Source organism: Electrophorus electricus, chromosome 14, assembly GCF_013358815.1.
Source record: "Electrophorus electricus isolate fEleEle1 chromosome 14, fEleEle1.pri, whole genome shotgun sequence".
Taxonomy (NCBI): domain Eukaryota; kingdom Metazoa; phylum Chordata; class Actinopteri; order Gymnotiformes; family Gymnotidae; genus Electrophorus; species Electrophorus electricus.
The window spans coordinates 16,558,792-16,580,000 of NC_049548.1; the positions used below are offsets into that span (position 1 = coordinate 16,558,792).

At 42.8% G+C, this 21,209-nt stretch overlaps 2 protein-coding genes across 2 annotated transcripts in view; both read right to left on the reverse strand.

Moving 5' to 3' along the window:
* Positions 1–694: 694 nt before the first annotated feature.
* Positions 695–15,265, reverse strand: prr12a (proline rich 12a). Its single transcript, XM_027031157.2, is given in 18 exon segments — positions 695–2,238; positions 2,380–2,475; positions 2,611–2,742; positions 2,842–2,939; positions 3,065–3,184; positions 3,277–3,713; positions 3,800–3,933; positions 4,116–4,232; positions 4,629–5,122; positions 5,304–5,985; positions 6,108–6,296; positions 6,406–9,156; positions 9,158–9,220; positions 9,222–9,431; positions 9,433–10,934; positions 11,299–11,460; positions 12,174–12,331; positions 14,195–15,265. Coding segments are annotated over 18 exon segments (7,563 nt in total). The 5' UTR covers positions 14,278–15,265; the 3' UTR covers positions 695–2,103.
* Positions 15,266–19,221: 3,956 nt separating this feature from the next.
* si:ch211-255p10.4 (serine/threonine-protein kinase BRSK2) overlaps positions 19,222–21,209 on the reverse strand; it is an 11,496-nt gene continuing 9,508 nt past the window's right edge. The window contains exons 16-19 of the mRNA XM_027031162.2: positions 21,086–21,209; positions 20,786–20,993; positions 20,573–20,662; positions 19,222–20,122 (exon numbers count right to left, since the gene is read on the reverse strand). Of these exons, the coding sequence (XP_026886963.2) occupies positions 19,941–20,122; positions 20,573–20,662; positions 20,786–20,993; positions 21,086–21,209 (604 nt within the window). The 3' untranslated portion in view covers positions 19,222–19,940. The remainder of the gene's footprint in view (positions 20,123–20,572; positions 20,663–20,785; positions 20,994–21,085) is intronic.

Here is a 21,209-nt window from a genome sequence, read left to right on the forward strand (position 1 = left end):
TCTCATTTCGACGTCACCAGATTTCGCAAAGCTTTCTATTTCCGAGGCGCATCTCCCGTGAGTGTGGTGGCGCAGTAGTTGGCACACGACCGCATAAACATATATTTGACGAAAAATATAGCATACACTGAATCCATATTTGAATCGCCACTTAGAACATCTTATTCTTACCCATAATAAAAATAATACAACAACCTGTGACATTTGACTTTATCTCTCAAAACAAACAAACAAAAAAAAACAACAACAACAAAGTTGGTAGAACCACGCTGAAAAGTACCAGGCTGGAAATACCCCAGAAGTAGCCGCTTCAGACAAACAGAAGATTGGAAAGTTTATCGGTTTTCTGTTCGGGAATGTGCCGAGGAAAGGCAATAGGCAGTGTTCCCGGGACACTTGCGTGAATTAGGAGAGGATAAAGCGAATAGCAGTTGAACAATATAGCGCGCACACAAACTGAGATACTGCAGTGCTTCTCATAGAGGAGAAAGTCGCTTTCACTAATTACTTTTCAGGGAGCACTTCAGCAAACTGGAAAAATACTGCATTTATTCGAAATATCAGTTCAGCCTGTAATGTCAGATCCATTGAAATATATAGTCACTTCTCAGTGTACCTAGCCTTGAGTTATCTTAATATACAAAGACATTGACCAGAAGTTCACGAGGAAAAACAATCAATCTGATTCTTATGAGACATTATATGCTCCTTGTTTTTATTTGTTTTTCAAATACAGGAATAGTCCATGTACAGGAGAACTGAGTTTTGTGTGAATAGCTGTACAATATTTACACAAAGGCTTTGTTTTTGAAAGAAGCACAGTATTAGATTGTTCCAAAATAATACTCATAATACAGACAAATGACAGTTATAAACAAAACAAACAAAAAATGCTCTTTAAATATTACTAATACATAATCTTTCCCTAGTGGGAACTGAATGCTATAGTTAGCTCTTATTTTCATGTCCATCTTCTGAAGAATGTACTGAAATAATACAGTTTTGCGTAGGTTTGAAGTATATTTTATTTCTGTCTTTTACTCTTTTATAGACAAAACCAATGCCACACATTTCTTTACCTTACTCACTATTTCTCCATGAGCCTAAAGGAAGACTCTTCATGTGACAACACGATTTTGCTCATATCTGAACATAACATTATGAAACAGATAATGAAGAATTACTGCTTTGTACTGTATGTACGAGATCCTGTTAGAAACGTCTTTATATAAATAATAAAAATGTGTGTAATACTCTAGCTCACTCATTTTACTCATGTAGCCTGAAGTGTTACACCGTTACACCCTTGAGCCTCTTCCATGCGAATTTCCTTTTCACACTGCATTCTTCACTCATTTATAAAACACAACCACCACTCTTCCACTCCAAAAAAATGCAGAATAGAACAGTTTGTAGTCTTTAAAAATAATCTGTGTAATATTCAAACAGTAACAGACTTCCTCCTGGCAATGTTTTCAATGTCTTCAGACAAATGAATTGTCAGTTATTCCAAGCGCAAGAGTGGCCAAAATCAAAGCGCAAATGTCGTGCAATATTCTCCTTCCATCAGAATTCCATGATTTAGTTTATCTTCCATCAATCAACAAAGTTATCATTCAACTCCAGAAGGGATGGTTGAACCCCCCCCCCCCCCAAATCAAACAAACATTAATAAAAAAAAAAAAAAAAAAAAAAACAAAAAAAAAAAACAAAACATCCATGTGTGAACGTGTTCCTTTTCATCTTTAATCAGCTTGGTTTACTGTCCTGCTTTTGTCAATTCTACTTCAGAAAGAATCCTGAAAAAAAAAAAACTGATCTCATTGACTTAAGTAAAGAAGAATTGATTAATTTCCTTGCCAAAGGCAACCAGCTGCGAGGTGGTATCCTTACCCCACTCTCTCATCTAGCCCCGCCCATCTCGTCTTGTCACTGTATTACAACCATCTTAAAAAGCGCTTCGGTAAAACAATAGTGGAGGACAGGAGCTATGCGAAAACAAATCCATGTTCTTTTTCCCATGAGAGGCCTCTTTGCTTCCCTGGAGTTTTGTCCTTTGTCTCTTTCACCATCCTCTCCTCTCTCTCTTCCGCTTTCGCTTATTCAGGCTTTGGCACTGAGGGTCATCAGCTCTAAGAAGGAGTTGAAGAGCGTATCCAACCAACTCTGATTGGCCATGCACTGCTGAACAACCTCTTCTTGCCCAGGATCTTCTGAGGCCTGTTCTATAGTGTCCGTCTGAAAGAGTAGAGCAAGAAGAAAGGGATGATTTATAACGAATAATCTGACATTGTTCCTTAGTGTTCTTCTCAATTGCAATTGTTTTCATTTTCCCAGTTGCAAATTTACTATGAGAAAGAGCAGTACAGGAACACTTACTTCTTTCTTACAGATTAAGAAGGTGTGATATTTGTAATGATGCAGAGAATGATAAAGACTGTAGATTCTACATGTCTCTGTTGACAGCTTGAGGTCCTAAGGGAGAAAGGTTAGAATATTACCTGAACAAAATATAGTATAACTTAATGCTTATGTATCATTCATGCATGTTTTACCTTAATATGGCCATTTTATTGAAAGACATTCAGGTTTGCTTGTGTGTAAGGGTACCTGTGGTTTGGGTATGCTCTTTTTGACACGGTTCAGGGTTTTCCGATTGTAGCACTCCCCACCAAGTCTAACCCTCACTGCTGCGGAGTCCAGCGGCTCTGCCGTTATCTGGGGGAAAGTATGCAGGGCTTCCTGCGGAGAAGGATAAAATGAATTGAGAGGGGACAGAGTTGTGAAAACTTGATCTATTCAAAAAAGTATTTATGCTACCAAAATGGCAAAACTTTGTACCTGGTGTTGGGAGTTCATGTTGACTTGCTTCAGAAGCCTTCTCTTCTGCTCACTGAGAATGCTGTCAATTTTACGCATTGGAGGGAGGTACAATTCATCTGAAAGATGGAGTCAGTAGAGAATGTCACATGATCAAAGAGTCTACCCTCATTCTTAATGAGGAGAAGAAATAAATGAAGAGAGCAATTTGTGATTTATCTTAGAGAGAGATGTTTCGTCCTACCCTCAGTGTCTTCCAGGGCCTGGATCATGTCTGGGTCCAGAGCTGTACTGACAAGCATCTCCACATAGCTACGGTACATCTCCCGCATTGCACGAGTGTTTAGGCCTGATTTCACAGAGACTACAAGAAATAAGTGCACATGGTTAGATACACAAGCGCGCACGCACACACGCACGCGCACACATACACGCGCGCACACACACAGAGCTCACCTTCATCCTCACTGGCTGAAGAATCAGACTCCGATGATGAAGGCATTTCCTTCAGCCACATCCTCCTCTTTTTAGGTGGAGGCTCAGCTTTTGTCTTTATTGGCTGCTGCTTCTGTGTGCGCTCCGTCCTCCGCTCAACTCCTCCAACCCTTTTCTCATCCTTCGCCCTCCCTCGCTCCGTCAGCACTGACCGCTTCTCAGCTTTCTGGTGCGCTTGAGGAGCTAACGTTTTCTTGTCCTCCTCTCTCTTCTTCTTTTCATCCCTCTCCTTCATTTTGGCAAGCCGTTCCTTCTCTTGCTGTTCTCTCACTCTGATGTGGTTCTTCTCTCTGGCTTCCCGCTGCTCCTTCTCTTTTGCTTTCTCATCTCTCAGAATGCGAGCTGAAGTCTGATTGTTAGTGGCAGGGGCCATCTTTGATACTGACTGAGAATGGCGTCTGAATGAGACAAATATCCATTAACTATGAACCAACACCACTTACAAGAGTTTAGAATAAGACCAAATGTGAAAAGGTTTAGATACCTGAGTGCTACAGAGGGTTTGTGCCAAGGCTTGCAAGAGCAAACCCTCACATAGTCCTTCTTATTCACGTTCTCCAGGAACTTCACATAAAGCCGCTGGTACCGTTTTTTTGCATCACCAAAATAACCAAGATACTGGGAAGGGAAGGGGAAAATGAAGTAAAGTATAAAGTAAATTTACATGCTCCGCAAACAGTTACAAACAGGTCTACTGACAATGATGATCAAAGGAACATCAAATCTAGGCCTATGAGGAGGTTAAGACCCCATTAAGTTTGTTTGTTTGGGCTTGAAAACTGGGAGGTAAGCTGACTCACATTGCTAGTGGCACAGAACTGCCTTTGTCCATCTTTGATCTCTGGTGAGAACTTCTGCAATAGGGCTTTTTGTACACGCCAAATGGGAGGGGGCTCCCGACCTGTCTGCAAGGCCAGCTGTGGACAGGCAGAGTTGAAAATCATGACTCTACATAGACCAGCATGACTCCACATAGACCAGCATAGACTCGCATGCATACACAGTGCCACTAGAACTAAAGAGCATTTGAAGCGAAGATGAATGATCTGACAAAATGAAAAAATAGCAATGTTTTGAGCAAGGGCATACGCATATGCAAAATTAAAACAGAAAAATTAATAAAAACCTATTTTTAAACACTCTATGAAATTCTGTTCATGGCCAATAAAGATATACTTAAAGGTTTTTGGTATTCTCCAGTCTAATTCCTGATCATTACACTACTAATATTTGAATACAGTTGGTAGTTAATACTAACCTTAAATATTAACTTGAAAATAAATATAATCAAATAAGAAGGCAAGATTATGCACCTTAAGCGTCCTGATGTCTTCTATGCGTACCACAAATTCATCTCTCTCCCTGAAGATGCCTTCCCCTCCACTCTCACTCTCATCCTCATCAGTCTCTCCTACGATGGCAGCACCACTCTGTTTCTGAGCCAGATGTAATGGTAGGATTTGAGGTGTTGGGGGCTCTTCTGGGGAGGATGGAGCTGGAGCGAGTTGCTGAGGTGGAGGAGGGCTAGGGGGTGCAGGAGTGGAGGATGGAGGAGAGGCTACAGGAGGTGGAGCTGGAGGTGAAAGGACAGGTAAAGCTGGAGCAAGAGGGCTAGGTGGAGGTGGAGACTGCTGTAGTGATTGTTTCTGCAGTGGAGATGGGTTATCCTCCAGTGGGGGAAGGGGTGAAGGAAGAGACAGAGGAGGAAGAGGAGGTGGAGATGGAGAAGATGAAGAGGCAGGGGAAGATGGAAAGAGAGGTGGAAGCAAAGGGGGTGCTGCTGCTTGAGGAGCTTCTTTAGGTGAGTCTGAAACAAAAATGCAATATATATCAAGTTTAAAACAACACATCATATGAACTAAACATTTTGTTCTCTGCTGCCCTAGTTTTAAGACTGTGCAAGTGTTTACAGATATAAAAGGAGGTTTAGTAGATGCTCTGATTGCACACCTCTTTCAGCATGACCTCCTTCTGTCCTCAACTCTTACCTCCTACTTTTGGAACACTCAGCAGCTCCATTTCTGGGACTTTGTCTTCCACTCCTTTATCTTGCTCCTCCTCTTCATCTACATCTCTCATTTTCTCCTCTTCAATCTCTTCAGTTTCCTCTTCTCTTGATAATATGGCAGGTTCAATGGACTGTGTGTGTATGTGTGAAGAAGGATGTGTGTGCATGTGTGTTGGAGTTTGAGGACTTAGGGCAGGTGGCTGGTGTGTTGGTGTCAGTGGTGCAGGAGGGGGAGGAGGAGGAGGTGGAGGAAGTGAGGGAGGCTGCATTGTGGATGTGCTAAGCTGTGGAGTGTCATAGAGAGCAGAAATGGCAGATGAGATGCTCTTTTGCAGGTCCTGGTTTTTCCCCACTGAGTCCTCTTCATCTGATGAAAAGGATGGAAGTGTTTCCAAGTTCCTCTTCAGTTCTTCATCTAAGCGCTTGCAAGGGCTTGGGCATCCACCCAAAGAGAGACTTCCATCACCTTCACTATCCCCATAACCAGATGGTGCTGCAGGAGCTGGGGGAGGTGGTGGTAAAGGGGATATAGGACGGATACCTCCACTTTTCCCTGGAGACGAATCACCATTCCCAGAAGTGCTCCCTGGCCTTTTTCCAGACTTCAGAAAATCCAGAAATGAAGCCACAAAACCAGTCTTCTCAGACTCTTTGTCTTCCATCTGAAGTGGAATAAAATGTATAGTTTGGGTAACAGGAATTTAACATATGTAAAATAGGACAATCATAGACAAAGCATAAAAAAGTTAATAAATACATTTGAAGTGGAATATACTTCTCTCACCTCTTGAGTTTTAGGCTTAATCTTGTCCTGTGGTCTGTTTATATCAGGTACCCCTGGTGTCCCTGGGCTCAAACCCAAAGAAGGAGCAGAACCTACAGAACCATCTGAGAGGGCTGGGTCAGTACCAGACAAAGAATCAGTTCGCAAGAGGGCATCAGATGATGACATGGTACCGATAGGAAGCTTTATCTAGAAAGAGACAAAAAGAAACAAATTTTAAATTTGAAATCTTAATCTGTCTTCTCATAAAAATCACAAAAAATACTTGAAACATTATGAATGGTCTCTCCCAACATACCTTGATAGGTTTGATTGGCTCTTGGAGCTGTTGCTGTTGTGGCTGGTGATGCATTTGCTGTTGCTGCATGTGTTGTTGATATAGCTGATTCTGTTCCTTGTTAACTACCTCCATGTCCATCATAGATTCATCTCTCCTGCCTCGGCCTCTACCTCTTCCTCTGCCTCTACCTCGCTCAGGAACATATCCTGTTCCACAATCTCCCATCAGGCCCCTGGAGTGGTGAGGCTCAGGCAAAGGGCGTATGCGTGGACGGCCACGAGGCCTCGGAGGTCCTTCCCTTTTGGGCTTGGTGGGTTTCCTGCCTCTCTTTTTTGGTCCATCGTTAGGCAACAATTGTGGAGGAGGGCCAAGAGGGGGGTATCCAAAATCCAGCTCACCCATTAGAGGGCTCATAGTTCCACCACCCACTCCACCAGATTTCCGGCAGCTGGACACAAGGTCTGGAATCAGGTCAGGAAGTCTTCGGCTATTCAGTCGAATGTCAGCGGGAATATCAGCTTTGTCTTCATCATCCTCAAATTCATACTCCTGTGCATAGCTCTTTTTGGGAAGAGAATTAGGATCAGGTCTCTCTTTCAATAAGTGGAAGGAGCTGGACTTCAGGAGCTTTTTGGGACGAGATGAACAGAATATTGGTGAGGTAAGACCACCTGAACCAGCAGCAGAACCAGCAGAACCTCCTAGCTTGGCACCAGATCCTTCAACATTCCCACCACTTCCCATTCCAATGCTGGGTGGCTGAGACTGGATCAGTCCAAGCTGCTCTGTATTGACAGTAGACGGTAGTTCATGGGTCTTCAAGGAGTCCAGATCCAGGTGCATGGTTCCATTGTCAGGCTCTGAAAGATCATGGCAATACTGCCCATAATCTTGATCACCATGTTGGCCAATCATGTCGTAGCTTGCACCTGTATCATCTCCCCCACCTTCTGCAGTTGATTTTATACCCTCTATGCTTTCTTGTCCTGGCTGGGCTTGAGAAACACCATCTTGACCCTGCCCAGCACCTCCAGGGCAGCTCGACTTGTACTCCTCTGGGCAGAACATGTCCTCCATGCCGGGAAAAAAGGAACGATCTTCATCTGGAAGCAAAGAGTCTGGGAAACAGATGGATGTTAATGGAACAAACCTCTGGCTCTCCTGGGACTGATTCTGATTTGACTTCACTGCTGAGCTCCTAGTGTCAAAGTGATGTTCTGCCTGATGCTGCTGTTCAAGTGGAGCTGGAGCAAGCTGTGAAGAGTGAGAGGGGTGAGGCTGTTCTTGCTGCTGTGTAGTTGCAGAAGCTGACTGAGGAGCAAGATGGTGATGGCTTTGTTGAGACGGATGCTGTGGGTGGCCATGCTGATGGTGGGAGTTTGGGTGTTGAGGAGCTTGAGTTGGTTGTTGTGGCTGATGGTGGTGGTGGGAAAGGTGATGCCCATGGGAAGGGGTAGGTAATCCCAAATCTGGTTCAGAAAGATATGAATGTAACTCAGAGGGATGATGCTGTGTAGGATGGTGAGATGAAAGTCTCTGTTGATCCTGAGATCTGTGTCTCTCAACACTTGCTGCGGTTCCTCCAGAATTTCCTCTTCCTCCCTCATTTCCTGATCTATCGTCGACCATTCCTCCCTCCTGACTAGAAGTTCGAGAAAGGGAGCGTTCCAGCATGTCCAGAGAGGAAACTGTGGTAGACTTTGGATGGTTCTGGTCTTGCTGCTGAGAACTGCGGCCATAGTGACTAGCCGCTTCCATTGCTTGAGTCTGGAGCTGAAGTTGTAGCTGAGATGCTTGGGGTTGGGGATGGGTCTCTGCTGCTGTAACTCCACCCGCTGCGTCCAACAAAGCCTGCTGACTGACAGGGTGTTGCTGAGGATCCATTTTGCTCCTGGTGGTGTGGGAGAGCACTGATTGTAGTAAGTGTGGCGCCTGGCGGGACTGATCTGTTGGAGAATCCATTAATGTTTGGGACTGAGATTGACGCTGTTGTTGCTGTTGTTGATGAGACTGATGATGTGCGGTCTGTTGTTGAGGATGCGCCTGTTGGTGTTGGTGCCGGTGCTGCTGCAGATCAGGTGTCTTGCGAATGTAAGCCATATCTGCAGAATCTTGAGGCTTCTTTTGCAGATCCATGTGGGGGTGAGAGTGCAAATGAGAATGCGTAGGTGTGTGTGGAGTGTGCTGATGGTGAGAGGAGGGATGCAGAGGAATGGAGTGCTGAGAGTAAGGGTCACCACGTCCATAGTGGACCACTGACCCCATTGAGTCATGGTGGTGATGGGGATGAGAATGGGTTTGATCTGAATTCCCCCGTCCTCCTCCATCTGAGACAGTTCTGCTGCTCTTCTGTTGTTGTTGTTGTTGTTGTTGATGTTGCTGTTTATGCTGTTGATGCTGCTGTTGGTGCTGCTGCTGTTGATGTTGCTGTTGATGCTGCTGCTGTTGATGTTGCTGTTTCTTTAAGGACATCTCCAACTGACTATCCAGGCCTGCTCCACTCCCTGCTCCAGATACAGCAGCATTAGATGTGGCACTATGAGTTCGAATAACACTCTGAAGATGGTATCGTTCCTCTGAGCTCTTGCTCATCTCATATGACAGCCCCTTATTACCATCCTGGGGTGGAAGGACGGAAGGCTGCTGGGTAGGCTGTGAGGAATGATGGCTTTGAGGGGCATGATGATGAGATGTTTGAGGGGCAGGACTTTGAGCCTGAAGGAGATGCTGAATGAGAAAGTCATCATCGTCGTCATCATCTTGTTGTGGTCCGAGACTCAGTTACACCAAGCAAGCTGTTATCAGACTTAGTTTTGGGAGGTGCAGAGGGGTGGGTAGGGTTGTGACCGAGGTCCTCGAGTATCTGGGAACCCCTGTGGGGAGGGCAAAAAGGAAGGGGAGAGAACAGAGGATAGGTATTTGTTGGATCCTGTTCCAACCGGTGACTGAGCAGGTCGAGAAGGAGCAGGAGAGTGGAGACCTGGGCGAATTATACCAGAGTTACCAGATGGAGATGGGCTGGAATCTGGAATATGGTAAGAACCCACTTGTTCCTCCGCCACCCACATTACTTCCACCTCCTGTACTGCTATTACCCCCATTGCTGTTCCCACCAGCTGATCCCCCATTTGTCCCTGAACGTAAGAGTGCAGGAGAGTGTCCTGAGGCAGCATAGCTCATTGAGGGGCTTCCAGCTCCCCCTAGTGATGGCGGCAGTGACCCATAACCAGAATCAGTTCCGTACACTGATTCTGCTGAAAAGGACTGGCTTCCCAGATTTCCATAGCCTTTTGCAACCCCAGAGGTCCTTGCTGAAGGTAGGTCATGTGTCTGTGGGGAGTTGAATCCCCCATATGACTGAGATAAGTGTGATGGAGGGGGCTGGCTTGGAGAGAAAGACTGAGGCTGCTGCTGAGGGGGAGTTTGGCCTGTCAGACTGCCGGATGATTTAACTGGAGCTACTGGTGAACCATAGCCTGAGAGACAGGCTTTGGGAAGGGACTGCTGTGAGGAGTTAGACGTGCTAGGAGGGGGTTGGGGGTGAGTTTGTGGGGGAGGAGGCACAGACTGGGTTGGTGGCTGTTGTCGAGAAGATGCTGATGCAGAGCTAGACGTTGGAATGGCATTAGACTGGCGTGCACCGGCTGATGCTGAAGAAGAAGATGATGATGAAGATGATGAGGCTGAAGATGCAGAAGGCGGTGTATGAGGGGTTCTGGATGAGGAACCAGAGCCAGAGGAAGAGTAGCCACTACTGGAACTGCTTTTTGACCCCTTTCCAGGCCCACCAGAGGATGAAGATGAGGAAGACCCATAAGAGGGCTGGATGGCGGGTCGGTACTGCTCTGTCCTGGGGGAAGGTTTATGGTCAGAGGAAGGACTGTGCTCTCCTAATGGACTGCAGGATAGACCAGCATGACGAGGATGGGGGGTCTGCTGATACCCAGACACTCCACAGCTAAGGTAGTGCTGGAGGGGGTGAGGTGTGGAAGTGGGAGCCTGCGCTGGCGAAGGACGCTGGTAGTGCTTAATGACACTATCCTGTCGCGGTACAGTCCGCTCTTGCGAGGTTGGCTGAGGTGGGGCTGGGGTAGAGGAGAACACAGAAGCACTATATAACTGTGAGGACTGGTCTTGAAGCTGCGAGGACAGCAAGTTAAACTGGTGAGACTGCAAATGACGAGCAGAAGCTGAGACTGCAGAGGAGGCTTGGGCAGATGTGACACCGGCACCTCCACTTGGGTCATGGCTACCACGATAAGCTGCAGCAGCACCCTGAGATGACAACAGGCGATCAAAGCCAAGACTTGATTGAGAGGGTGTCTTAATGTGCAGCAAAGGATCATGGGGAGAGAGGAGGCCATTGGAGGTTGGACTGAAAGTAGGCGTATCCTGTAGAGACAGTGAGGGGGTCACCCCAGGAAAGGAACGCCCAGAAAATGAAGCTGGGTGCTGATATGCCGATAAGGCAGAGGATGATGGGAATGATCCAGAACCAGGAAGGGCACCAGAGATGAAAAGCTCTGCAGGGGCAGGTGTGTGCATCGCTTAAGAGTGATAAAAAACACAAAAGACATAGAATCAGAGTGCATATTAAATAAATGCAAGAAATCTTAAAGTAATTAGAAACCCATATAAAACATAGGTGGTCTGTGAATAATCTATAAATAGAGTCCATGACATTTACAATAATTCACAATAATTACAACACCAATTAGCATTTAGAGTGTGTGCCTTTCAAGTTGTTGCTATGGCAACAACGGGCTGGGTGACTCTTTTTAAAACATTTAGTGACCATGTTTATGCCTTAATAGTTTTTAAATCATTGTACTTGCTGTATTTTGAGCCTTCAGTTTCTTTCTCCTAACTGGTAGTATAAAAATTAACATACCCCATCACGTCTGATCTTACCTGTCTGCCAAGATGGGGTGCGAAACTGGGAGAGAAGAGAGGAAGCAGAAGGTGGTGGCTGTGGACCCCGGGACTCCAGAGCTGAAATCAGGTTCATAACAGATGGATCTGGGCCTGAAGGACTGGCATGGTGCAACCCAGCATCAAAAAGCCCGGACAAGCCTGAGTCAGATCACAATGTGTACACAAAATGCAAAATGAACATATCAGCAACAAATGAAAATTGATCTTCACAATCACATCTTATATTCATGTACCTTTGATGCAAATTACAGATTATTTGGTTTGACATATTCAGCACTGTTTTATTTAGCATGCTGCTTATACTGAGATTGAATACATACATAGGATGGCAAGAGGTACCATATTCAACATTAAACATGTAATCTCAATGCTTCTCAAAGTTTCAAGAAACTGTGATAAAACCACTATAAACCATGTTAAACATATACTGTTCATATACTGCAATTTTTATCCACCTCAACTAAATGTGTGTATGATTCCAAATATTCTATATTCAAAAACATACTTGTGATATTTACATAATTAGGTAATCTCTAAAATATCCTAGAAAGAGTAGGCGCATTTTGTCCTCCATCAGACTAAGTACACAAGGTACACAATCGGAGGAATCCAACAATAATCATAATTAGCAACAAACGACACCAGCAGAAAATTAAATATGTGGTTCAAAGAACTTCACTGCAAGCTCATGAACTGTTTCTAACATGCATTAGCTTCATTCTCATGCAAATGTCAAAATAATAATAATAATTTCATTTGAAAGGTTTATGAATCAGTATTCTTGTACTTCCAAATGTCCTTTTTTGTCACGTAGGCAATTAATCACACAGCATAGATGTCATGTCACTCACCCAGACTCCTCCCAGCTGCACCCCATGCCCCACCCTGTCCGGAGCTGCCAGGGTGGTGATTGGTTGCATAACCCTGTAGGGGGTGGGGAGTGGCATAGGCTTGCCGATGGAGGAGTTCAGATTCTGGATGTGATGACCTGGAGCTGCCATACACCAAACTGACAAAAACCGGAAAGAAGAAAGGTCCATGACATGTCTCTGATTAATGTTCTGTGGATGTTTTGAATAAATCAAAGAATTCACATGATCCAACATGCATAACTAACTTTTCTCAGAATAATTCAGGCCAACCATATCATATTAAGTGTTTTCCAATCTTTTTAATATTTTACTAAACATCTGCTGTATGGAGCAATATTGCATTTTGTATACATAGTGCATTCCTAATACACTTTACTATGCTGTAACTACAAGTTTCGAAGCAATATTTGATAAAGGTTTAGAAATTAGGAGTATCTAAAGTGAAAAGTATGCATTAAATGCAATGAAAATTACATACTGTGCAAAGACTGTACACACTTAGTACACATTAATAACTATTACTGGCTGAACTAGCTGATATCAATCATCTGTTGCAGAATAGTCTGCATAGAGTAAAGCATTTAACCTGAAACATAGTTGGCAACATTCATTTGATATACCCCGTTTCACCTGTAGTATACTTTATATGTAGTACTTCATTGTAGCTTTTGGTCGCTGCATATAAACACTATTACTTTGTAACAAGGTAACAATGTAACAAGGTGAGTAACTGTTTAAAGTAGCAAAGCAAAGCAAATATATGGCTTGTAGGACCGTGGCGGTGCTTCTACATGACCTGATTGAGTAGGAACCAACAACTGCTGCTAAACTAGGCTAGCAAATTATCATTTTATTTGCAAAGCATCCTCAAGAACGATGCCGTGCCTTCTATACATTTGCCCGAGTGTTTTTTTTCTTTTAAACAAGCACCAAAGCAGTCTTACAATCGTTTTGCAAGGTTTCTTTACAACCAGCCCTACACAATAGCAGACCGTGGATTCGTAGCAGATGGCTAACAGGTTAGCGACAGCGCCTACGCGGCTTGTCTCCGAGCGTGGCGCGGAGGAAAAAGCTAGACCAAAGTGGCAGGTCCAAACCAAAACCTTCAGGACATGGTCTCTAAATGTCGCCTGTTTGACTTTTGCCTGCAATAACAAAGGCTTTCTTGCTATCACTACTGCCTCAGTTACAGGCCCATATGCGACAGTGGCGACCATTATGGAGTTAGCTAGCGTCAGCTGGATGGTAAAATGAGGCAGCACAGCTAGCTTATATTAAACAAGGCCCAACGGACTCCGCTTCTTGTCAAACGTGACGCTGATCTTATCAATTGTTGCACGGCTTATTAAATATGACAAAATTAAATACAATGCCCAATACAATTCTTACGCTCCAGTTCAGATATTAAGTGGTCTCGTCTGTTTAATCCCCTAAGCCTTTAAAAAATTATAATTGTTGCGACTCTAATGCATGTTGCAGGTAAACTGACTTTTACAATTTTTCGTTTTATGCTATTTATAGGCTACGTTGAATAGGTCACCAATCTGCGTACATATAGTTTGTTTTATTATTATTATTATTATTATTAGCCTATTTCCCCGCTCTTCAACTTCTGTACGCGATCAGTTTGGGAGCCTTTTATCAAGGATGCCACATCATTTTATGAAACACCGTAATAAACGATAAACGGTGCGACTCACCCCGCCCCCCATCTTTTCCTTCCCTCTCCTCCCCATCTCCCTCCGTCGACCTCTCTAAACCGTACATTAGTCTGTCAATCACATCCCTTGCATTTCCAACATGAACCCTTTGCTTATTTGAATAACAAAAACTCAACATACGGATCAGCATCTTCTGACATCCTACGCAAACGCATCGTCAGAGACAGATGTGAATGCACGGCGCCGAGTTCGTTATGAAGACCAATCACAGGCTATTTCCCCCCCACAAGAGGACATTTCACTGTCCTCGGAATGGAGGCACAGTCTCTGCATGCTTACCTTGCTTTGGCTGATCTCTCGTAGCTCCATCCGGCTCCAGCGCCCAAATCACCGAACCCTGCTCCCGGGTAATTTCTATCCATTTTTGAACTATAATCGGCGGAGAACGATCGAACAAAACGATCCCGGTGCAAGTATTTCTGCACGACAAGATCACTGTCCTGCTGTTAATTTCTTATCATTCTCCCTGATGAGCAACGAGTAAGTCAATAAGAATGAAAAATAGCATATTGAGGGAGAGGGAAACGGAGGGGAGGAGAGCGTGCGCGATACAGGGGGTGTTCACCGACCACCTCCAAAAACCTCACCTCTTTTTCAGGTTTCTTTCCTTTAAAATCAATTTAATTAATGCCATGCTCACGAGAGGCAGAGGCCATACACCAAAGTTAACACTTATATTTGACCCCCGTTACCAACAAATTACTGATGGACACATATGACCGTATACGTCCTTTCCCTTGTCTCTCCTCCCCTTTCACCACTTAGGCTACTTTATTGGAATAAAAATGTATCGCCAAGAAGCAGTAACATCCGTTAAACGGTCGCTACATTTCGCAAACAGTGCTGAATACTACGTCGAGCAAGTCTGTGCGTTACGGCTTGCAATTAAGCAATGCAAATTCCTTCCCACCCAAAATTTTGTTGGAAGCTAGCGACGAGCTAGCTCTGTCGACGCATCAAAATAAAACGGTGTTGCTAGATTCCCAATGCTCTTTCTTTTCCTTAGTGTCGTTTCGACCTCATCGACGTGATAGCGCGCTATAAATCGAAACAACGTTCAAATCCAGAGCGGTTCGTTTAGACTTCAAGACCGAGGCCTCCTTTTTTTCATAATATTAGTCATTTTCCCCCGAAGACGCCATTTTTGAAGGCGGCTGTTTCTCTCCCCGTCTCCCTCCCCTCGTTCTCATGCTCGAACTCGCGCGTAGTCTAGTCCGTCTCACCTCGCGCCTCCTTTCGCCCTCCACGAGCGCTACTACGGCGCGAGCTATTCCCAGAACACGGTTCACCAAATTGTTTTAAAACTTAGGGAAGGAGGAGGCATCGCTGACACGTTCAAAGTATAGCATGTCTAGACTATAAACGGAAACAGATGTGTGAAAAAAAAAATCGTATAACAATCGTCATTAAACAATTGGTTATCTGTTGACATTATCGGGGACCTTATTTGTTTTAATTATCTATTTTTAGCACCAAAGATCGAGCCATCTGCATGATATGCAACCCCAAGGTTTCTGATACCATACCTTAACAACAAAATGCAACGAAATAATAAAATAATAAATGTGGCGTGACTGTATGGTAGTTTTAAATACCTAATATGTCCATGCCAATGCCTGTGTTTTAATGCATTTCTTAAATTTACTCAATAACTACGTTTAGTTTTATTTCAAAATCAGTTTGATAATTTATCACATTTAGACTATTAGAAATCTAATGTAATGTGGATTTATGATAATTCATTTTAAAAGAGACATTTATGCCTTAGCTAGTTTCAATCAATTGTTCACAGTACATAATTTCATATTTAAATGGTTCGTGATAGTCCTACATGCAATAGGCCTACATTCCCGTTACAAACAGCTACGTCATAAAGTATATAGGTCTGTATTGCTTTTGAAGAAAACAATGTTGTTCTTGTTGTTTCATAAATTTTTTATGAAAAGCTTGCACTGGAAAGGTTATAGATCATTTGAAAGTAAATATGGCGCCATGGTGACCCTCGTTACCACTGGCGGGTACAGTAGTACTGTACACTGTAAATGGTAAAAAGAAATCTTGTACTGCACGCGGGTTCACAAGTGCCTCTCTGCCGACATCTAGTGGCGCAAGGCACACAGTGGGATTAAAAAAATAAAAGCAATCTAAATCAGATCTCGACTTTCTTGAGACTTTGGTCAGATGGATGGCTGGATGGATGGATCTAATGTTCAGAAGATAAGGTGGCAGGAAGATTTGTATTTGTTAAATCATAATAATTGTTACTAGCATGCTTGCAAAGAGTATTATTTACTGGTCTCTGGAACAAAATTCCTATCCCCAAAGTACAAAAACTCAAAGAGTTTATAAATCTTTAACAAAACTGTTCATATAACAAATTAATGTCACAATTATTCACACTGATAATTCTGGACCAGATTTTTTTGAATGGAATGACAAACGAAGTTTTGTTTATTCAGACAGCTGTTTTCTTGTTTATTGATACCTGTCAAATTAGTTATGTGGAATAATGTAGATCCATTCTGAAGATTCACATCATAGTTCTTTCTTAAACACATACACACTCCACACAAAAGTGTATGAGCTAGAATACTGCATAAACCACACACACACACACACACACACACACACACACACACACACACACACACACACACACACACACACACATACACACACACAAACAAAGATTTTGAGGCAACATAAAAACATGTTGCTGACATGCATTGAATCAGCCCAGTATATGCACTTATTTGCAGTGCACCCTTCATACACATGTTCATCATTCAACTCCTCTGCTTAGCGAAGGTAATGTTGACAAACAGTTGACGTAACATCAAAACACAGATAAACCATGCAGGTTGTCTGCTTTTGGTAGGTTTGGCGAAGCATTCCTTTAGAATGCCTAATAATCCAAGTCTACACAATAAATGACATGGACAACACTGATCCAACATCTCTTTGTTCACTAGGTTGCTTGTGTACATTTGTATCATTTGTATGAGACATACATGTTCTATGCTCACTCATTCTAGCACATACACACAGACACATACAGACGCACACAGACACACCTCTGGTCACATAGACCAAAATAAAAGTACTGAATGATGAATGACATAGTTAGAAAGCACATGAGAATTAAAATATACCCAGTCAATATTGCAATCACTATTAACCTATACCAAAAAGAAATATATATATATATATATATATATATATATATATATATATATATATATATATATATATATATATATATATATATATATATATATATATATATAAAAAACAGCACAATTAGAAATGCCTTTCATGAACATGGTTAGTTCAAAACTTGCCTTGTCTTGAGCCACCTTGGTGTAATTTCCCTGTGGAACTAAATGCAAATCTAATGAGAGGCCAGAAAAAGGCACTGCTCACATTTGATTCACTAGTAGAACATGACCGTCTTGCGTTTGAAATATGTCCCACCCACTGCCCCCTTAACCTAAAAATAGGAGGGCCACTTGCAGTTTGGTAGTGCAACATGTCTGTGTGGTTCCACTGCCTAGAAGTTGTTACTTCTGAAAAACAGATCAAATTTAAACACAGCTCGACTTAATGTCTATGCCCATGAAAGACAGACCTAAAGGCATGTTAAAAAAGTTATATATAACACACTTTTATTTTTATTAATTATATATATTTTACACATTTCCTTTTGCTATAGGTTATTTAATGCAAATAAAACTAATATGAATGAAAATTTGGGGAAAAACAACAAGGTCTTGCACACAGAACACTGTTTCACTATTTCAGTGTTTCAGCTTCCACCATGGATATTGATTTTCCAGAATAACTTAACATCAAGATAGAGTGATTATGTCCCATTCCACACAAAGACAAGCAAGCAAAACAAAGAAACAAATAAACAATAAATAAATAAATAAATAAATAAATAAATAAATAAGTCTGCACTCACGCTCACTAAACTTTGCAGGATCAAAGAAATGGCTCAAATTTGTTTTGGGAAACATACATGAGGAAAACTGGTCCCTTTCTTCATAGATCATTCTGGATCAGTTGCATAAGTATGCTGCAAGGAAGCCCGGTGACAAAGCGATGCTGTACAGACAGATCTTTTTTACACTGTTTCCTAATTTCATTGGACATAAACTGACAAACATTATGGGCATATCAGTGGTAATGACGGATGTATGTGATAGTGTGGTCCTTGGCCCAGACAGCAGATGTATGGGTTTGAGTCGGTGTGGTTCATTTCTTTTCATTTCTCTCTGTGAGCTTCCTCAGTCTACATGGGCATGTTAGTTACAGTTTATACTCCACAACAGAAGCATTTTAGGAAAGTATCCATTTTGTTAAGAAGTCTTCCTTTACCTATAACTGTAATACTGTTCATGAGCCCACGCTGTTGTTCTTGTCTTTACCAGAATCCAATTTTACTCTAATGATTTTTGTTAATTTTTTATATTTAGTTATATTTCCTTAACCAAAAAATATTTTTTAGGACATAAGGGTCAAAGCATGAACAGAAGCCCATTTGTTTTCATAGTTTTCCATGAAGAGAAATAATCAGGACTCCAGGAGATACAGTCAGTAGCAAGTTTCCAGTATTCTGAAGTGTACTTATTTCCTCATGGAACCATTTTTGTTTGGCAAGAGTTCAGCAAGAATCCTGTCTTTCTGCTGCCATGGCAACACCATCCTTCTGACGCAGTCACAAATAAATAAATACTCTGTGATAAATCAAAAATCCTGAATTAAAAAATATCTCATGACATTCACTTGATTGGCTTCAGCCAAAGATCTTGCAGCAACAGAGGACTATGCTGAATATCCGTTTCACATGTTCTGGGAAATTTTCAAATCCAATTCCAGTTGAAGAAGAACATTTAGACTCCCATGACAGCATTTGAAATCTGCAGTTTGGAAAAAGCTCCAGCATTGTTTGGCCAGATTTAGTAAGTGCCAGGATACATGCAAAAAACACAATCAAAATTGCTGTTCATGTTGTTGACACATGGCGACAGGGAAAATGGGATATCCGCATGCAGAGGCCTGTTGCAGACACCAGTTATTTTTCGGCATGTACGATCTCGTCGGAGTGAAAATCCAGCCTAGGTGAAGTCAGTCCATCAAATGTAACAATGACAGAAGCTAGGTAAGAACGGCTGCGTGCACAAGTGGGTACAATGAAGCTGCTTTTCACACTGGGGGAAAGGATCCAGTGACCCGAGCCACATTCAAGACCATATCTCTTTTAGCTTATTGTTCTTTATTGCATACAAGTCAGCAGACTGGTAGTCTGTAAGAATTGTCATTTATTCAGATGGTGCATCTTGTATCTTAACATGTGCAAGTAGACTGTATTGGAATACAGTGGTCTATCAATGGCAATATATGCTGCTGATAACACTGGACAAGGTCCAAAAAACTCCTTTTCGTCATTCATTATATTTCAGTCCAAAGCTGTTTCTCCATAATCATGGCGGCTGAACAAGGTGTGCGTGTTCTGATGGTCTGCTTATTCTCTACTATCAGAAGATATGCGAGCCAGAATTGGAGGTTTGCTTGAACTAATTTCAGCAGTGTGATGAATTAATGAGACCAATACTTGCATTTCAGTGACATATATAACTTACAACTTCAACATTTACTATGATATATTCTGACCCTGGACTTGATTATGGTATGGAATATCATGTCTCTGACAACCACTACAGGTAATGCTGCTGTCTGTCCTCTGTAGTTGGGGGTTGTGATGCCTTTTCTTGACTTTCCTTTACTTTTCTGAAGTGTATTAAATTGCATTGGAATTCAGTTACTTAAAGAATCACTGTTTTAAAATAAATCACTGTTTTAAAAGATAAAAAAAAGAAACCAAAAAAAAAACAAAAGCAGTTTTTTTTTTACCATCATGCTGTAGGGTAGCAAGAGGGGTAAGAGGTTTGCATGAGCAAGTGTTTCCAGGGTCATGACATGGCTCTATGTGGGATGCTGATTGATGAAGGGTCCCTCCTGATCAAGGCTGGGACTGGGTCCCATTGGAGGATAGTAGGCGAGACCTCTCCTTGCCTGACCCCCTTCGCTGGAGCAGGGCCCCGCCCTCTCCCCGGTCAACCCATTCACAGCGGTCGGCGCCGCCTTCTGAGCGGCGTGAGTTTTGTCTGGTTGGTGTCCCAGGGGGGCGCCCGTTCTTCTCATCTACAAGGACAAAATCAGGTGTTGTGCAGTGTGAGTGTACCAGTATCCATGCAAGCGTGGAGGGACAGTGTGTATCTGGGTAAGCCTATCACAGGAGGGATAGGGCTATCACAGATGGCTGCACTAGGCAAATGAACTCTAACAAGTCAAGGGTTTATTTGTTCTGTGCTGGGAGCATCCCGACCAATCTCTAATGTTCCTGATAATGATCTTTTGACAAATCAGGGCTTTCACAAAATCTAACAAATCTTAACAATTTTGATCAAAATAATGCAAACTGACCTTTACCCATCACCACAGCAAGTGCTCACCATTGAGCATTTTAATGTCAAAAGTGATACTGTAATCACTATATGTAGCAATATAATCAAGATACAATGTTTTGCTCATATTGTGCAGCCCTGTAATGTAGTGTAACTGTTTAGCTGTGTATAGCTGTGTGTGATTCACCTGCAAGAGCCTGTACAGAGGGTTGGTCATGTGTGCTGAGCAGCTGGGCTTGAATGGTCTCCACCACTCTCTTAAACCTGCGGCTGGGACCTGTGCAGCCCCGAAACATACACACACACACACACAGACACACCAATAGTAATCAAATGTCTGGAAATGCAGTTACAACACACAAGATAATAAGGCTTGAAACAGTTTCTACATCTTTCTTACCAGAAAGGAGGGTAAAAGTGACACTGTAGATTCCATAGTCTCTCTTTCCTTCCCTGTCTCTTTCCCTCTCCCTTGCCCTTTCTCCCTCTGAAAAAGAGATGTCCACCTGAAACTTGACGGGCTTCTGGAAGACAGATGGACCTCCGGAGGACTTGTACTCGGCCCGGAAGCTTGTCTGGGAAACCACGCTGTGGCTGAGGGATGGAATCTAACATATAGAGACACACCATGAGAAGAGGTTTAACAGGTAAAGCGATGTCAGCTTGATCAAGACCACCGTAGCAGGTTGGCATGACTCACGGAGAGGAAGGCATGGACGATGTCGGCCTTAATGGAGCTGAGGGGCTTGTCTCTGATCACCATAAAAATCTGCTCCTCTTTCTCCAGGCTGATAAAGTTCCCAAACCAGGAGCGCTTTGCCAGC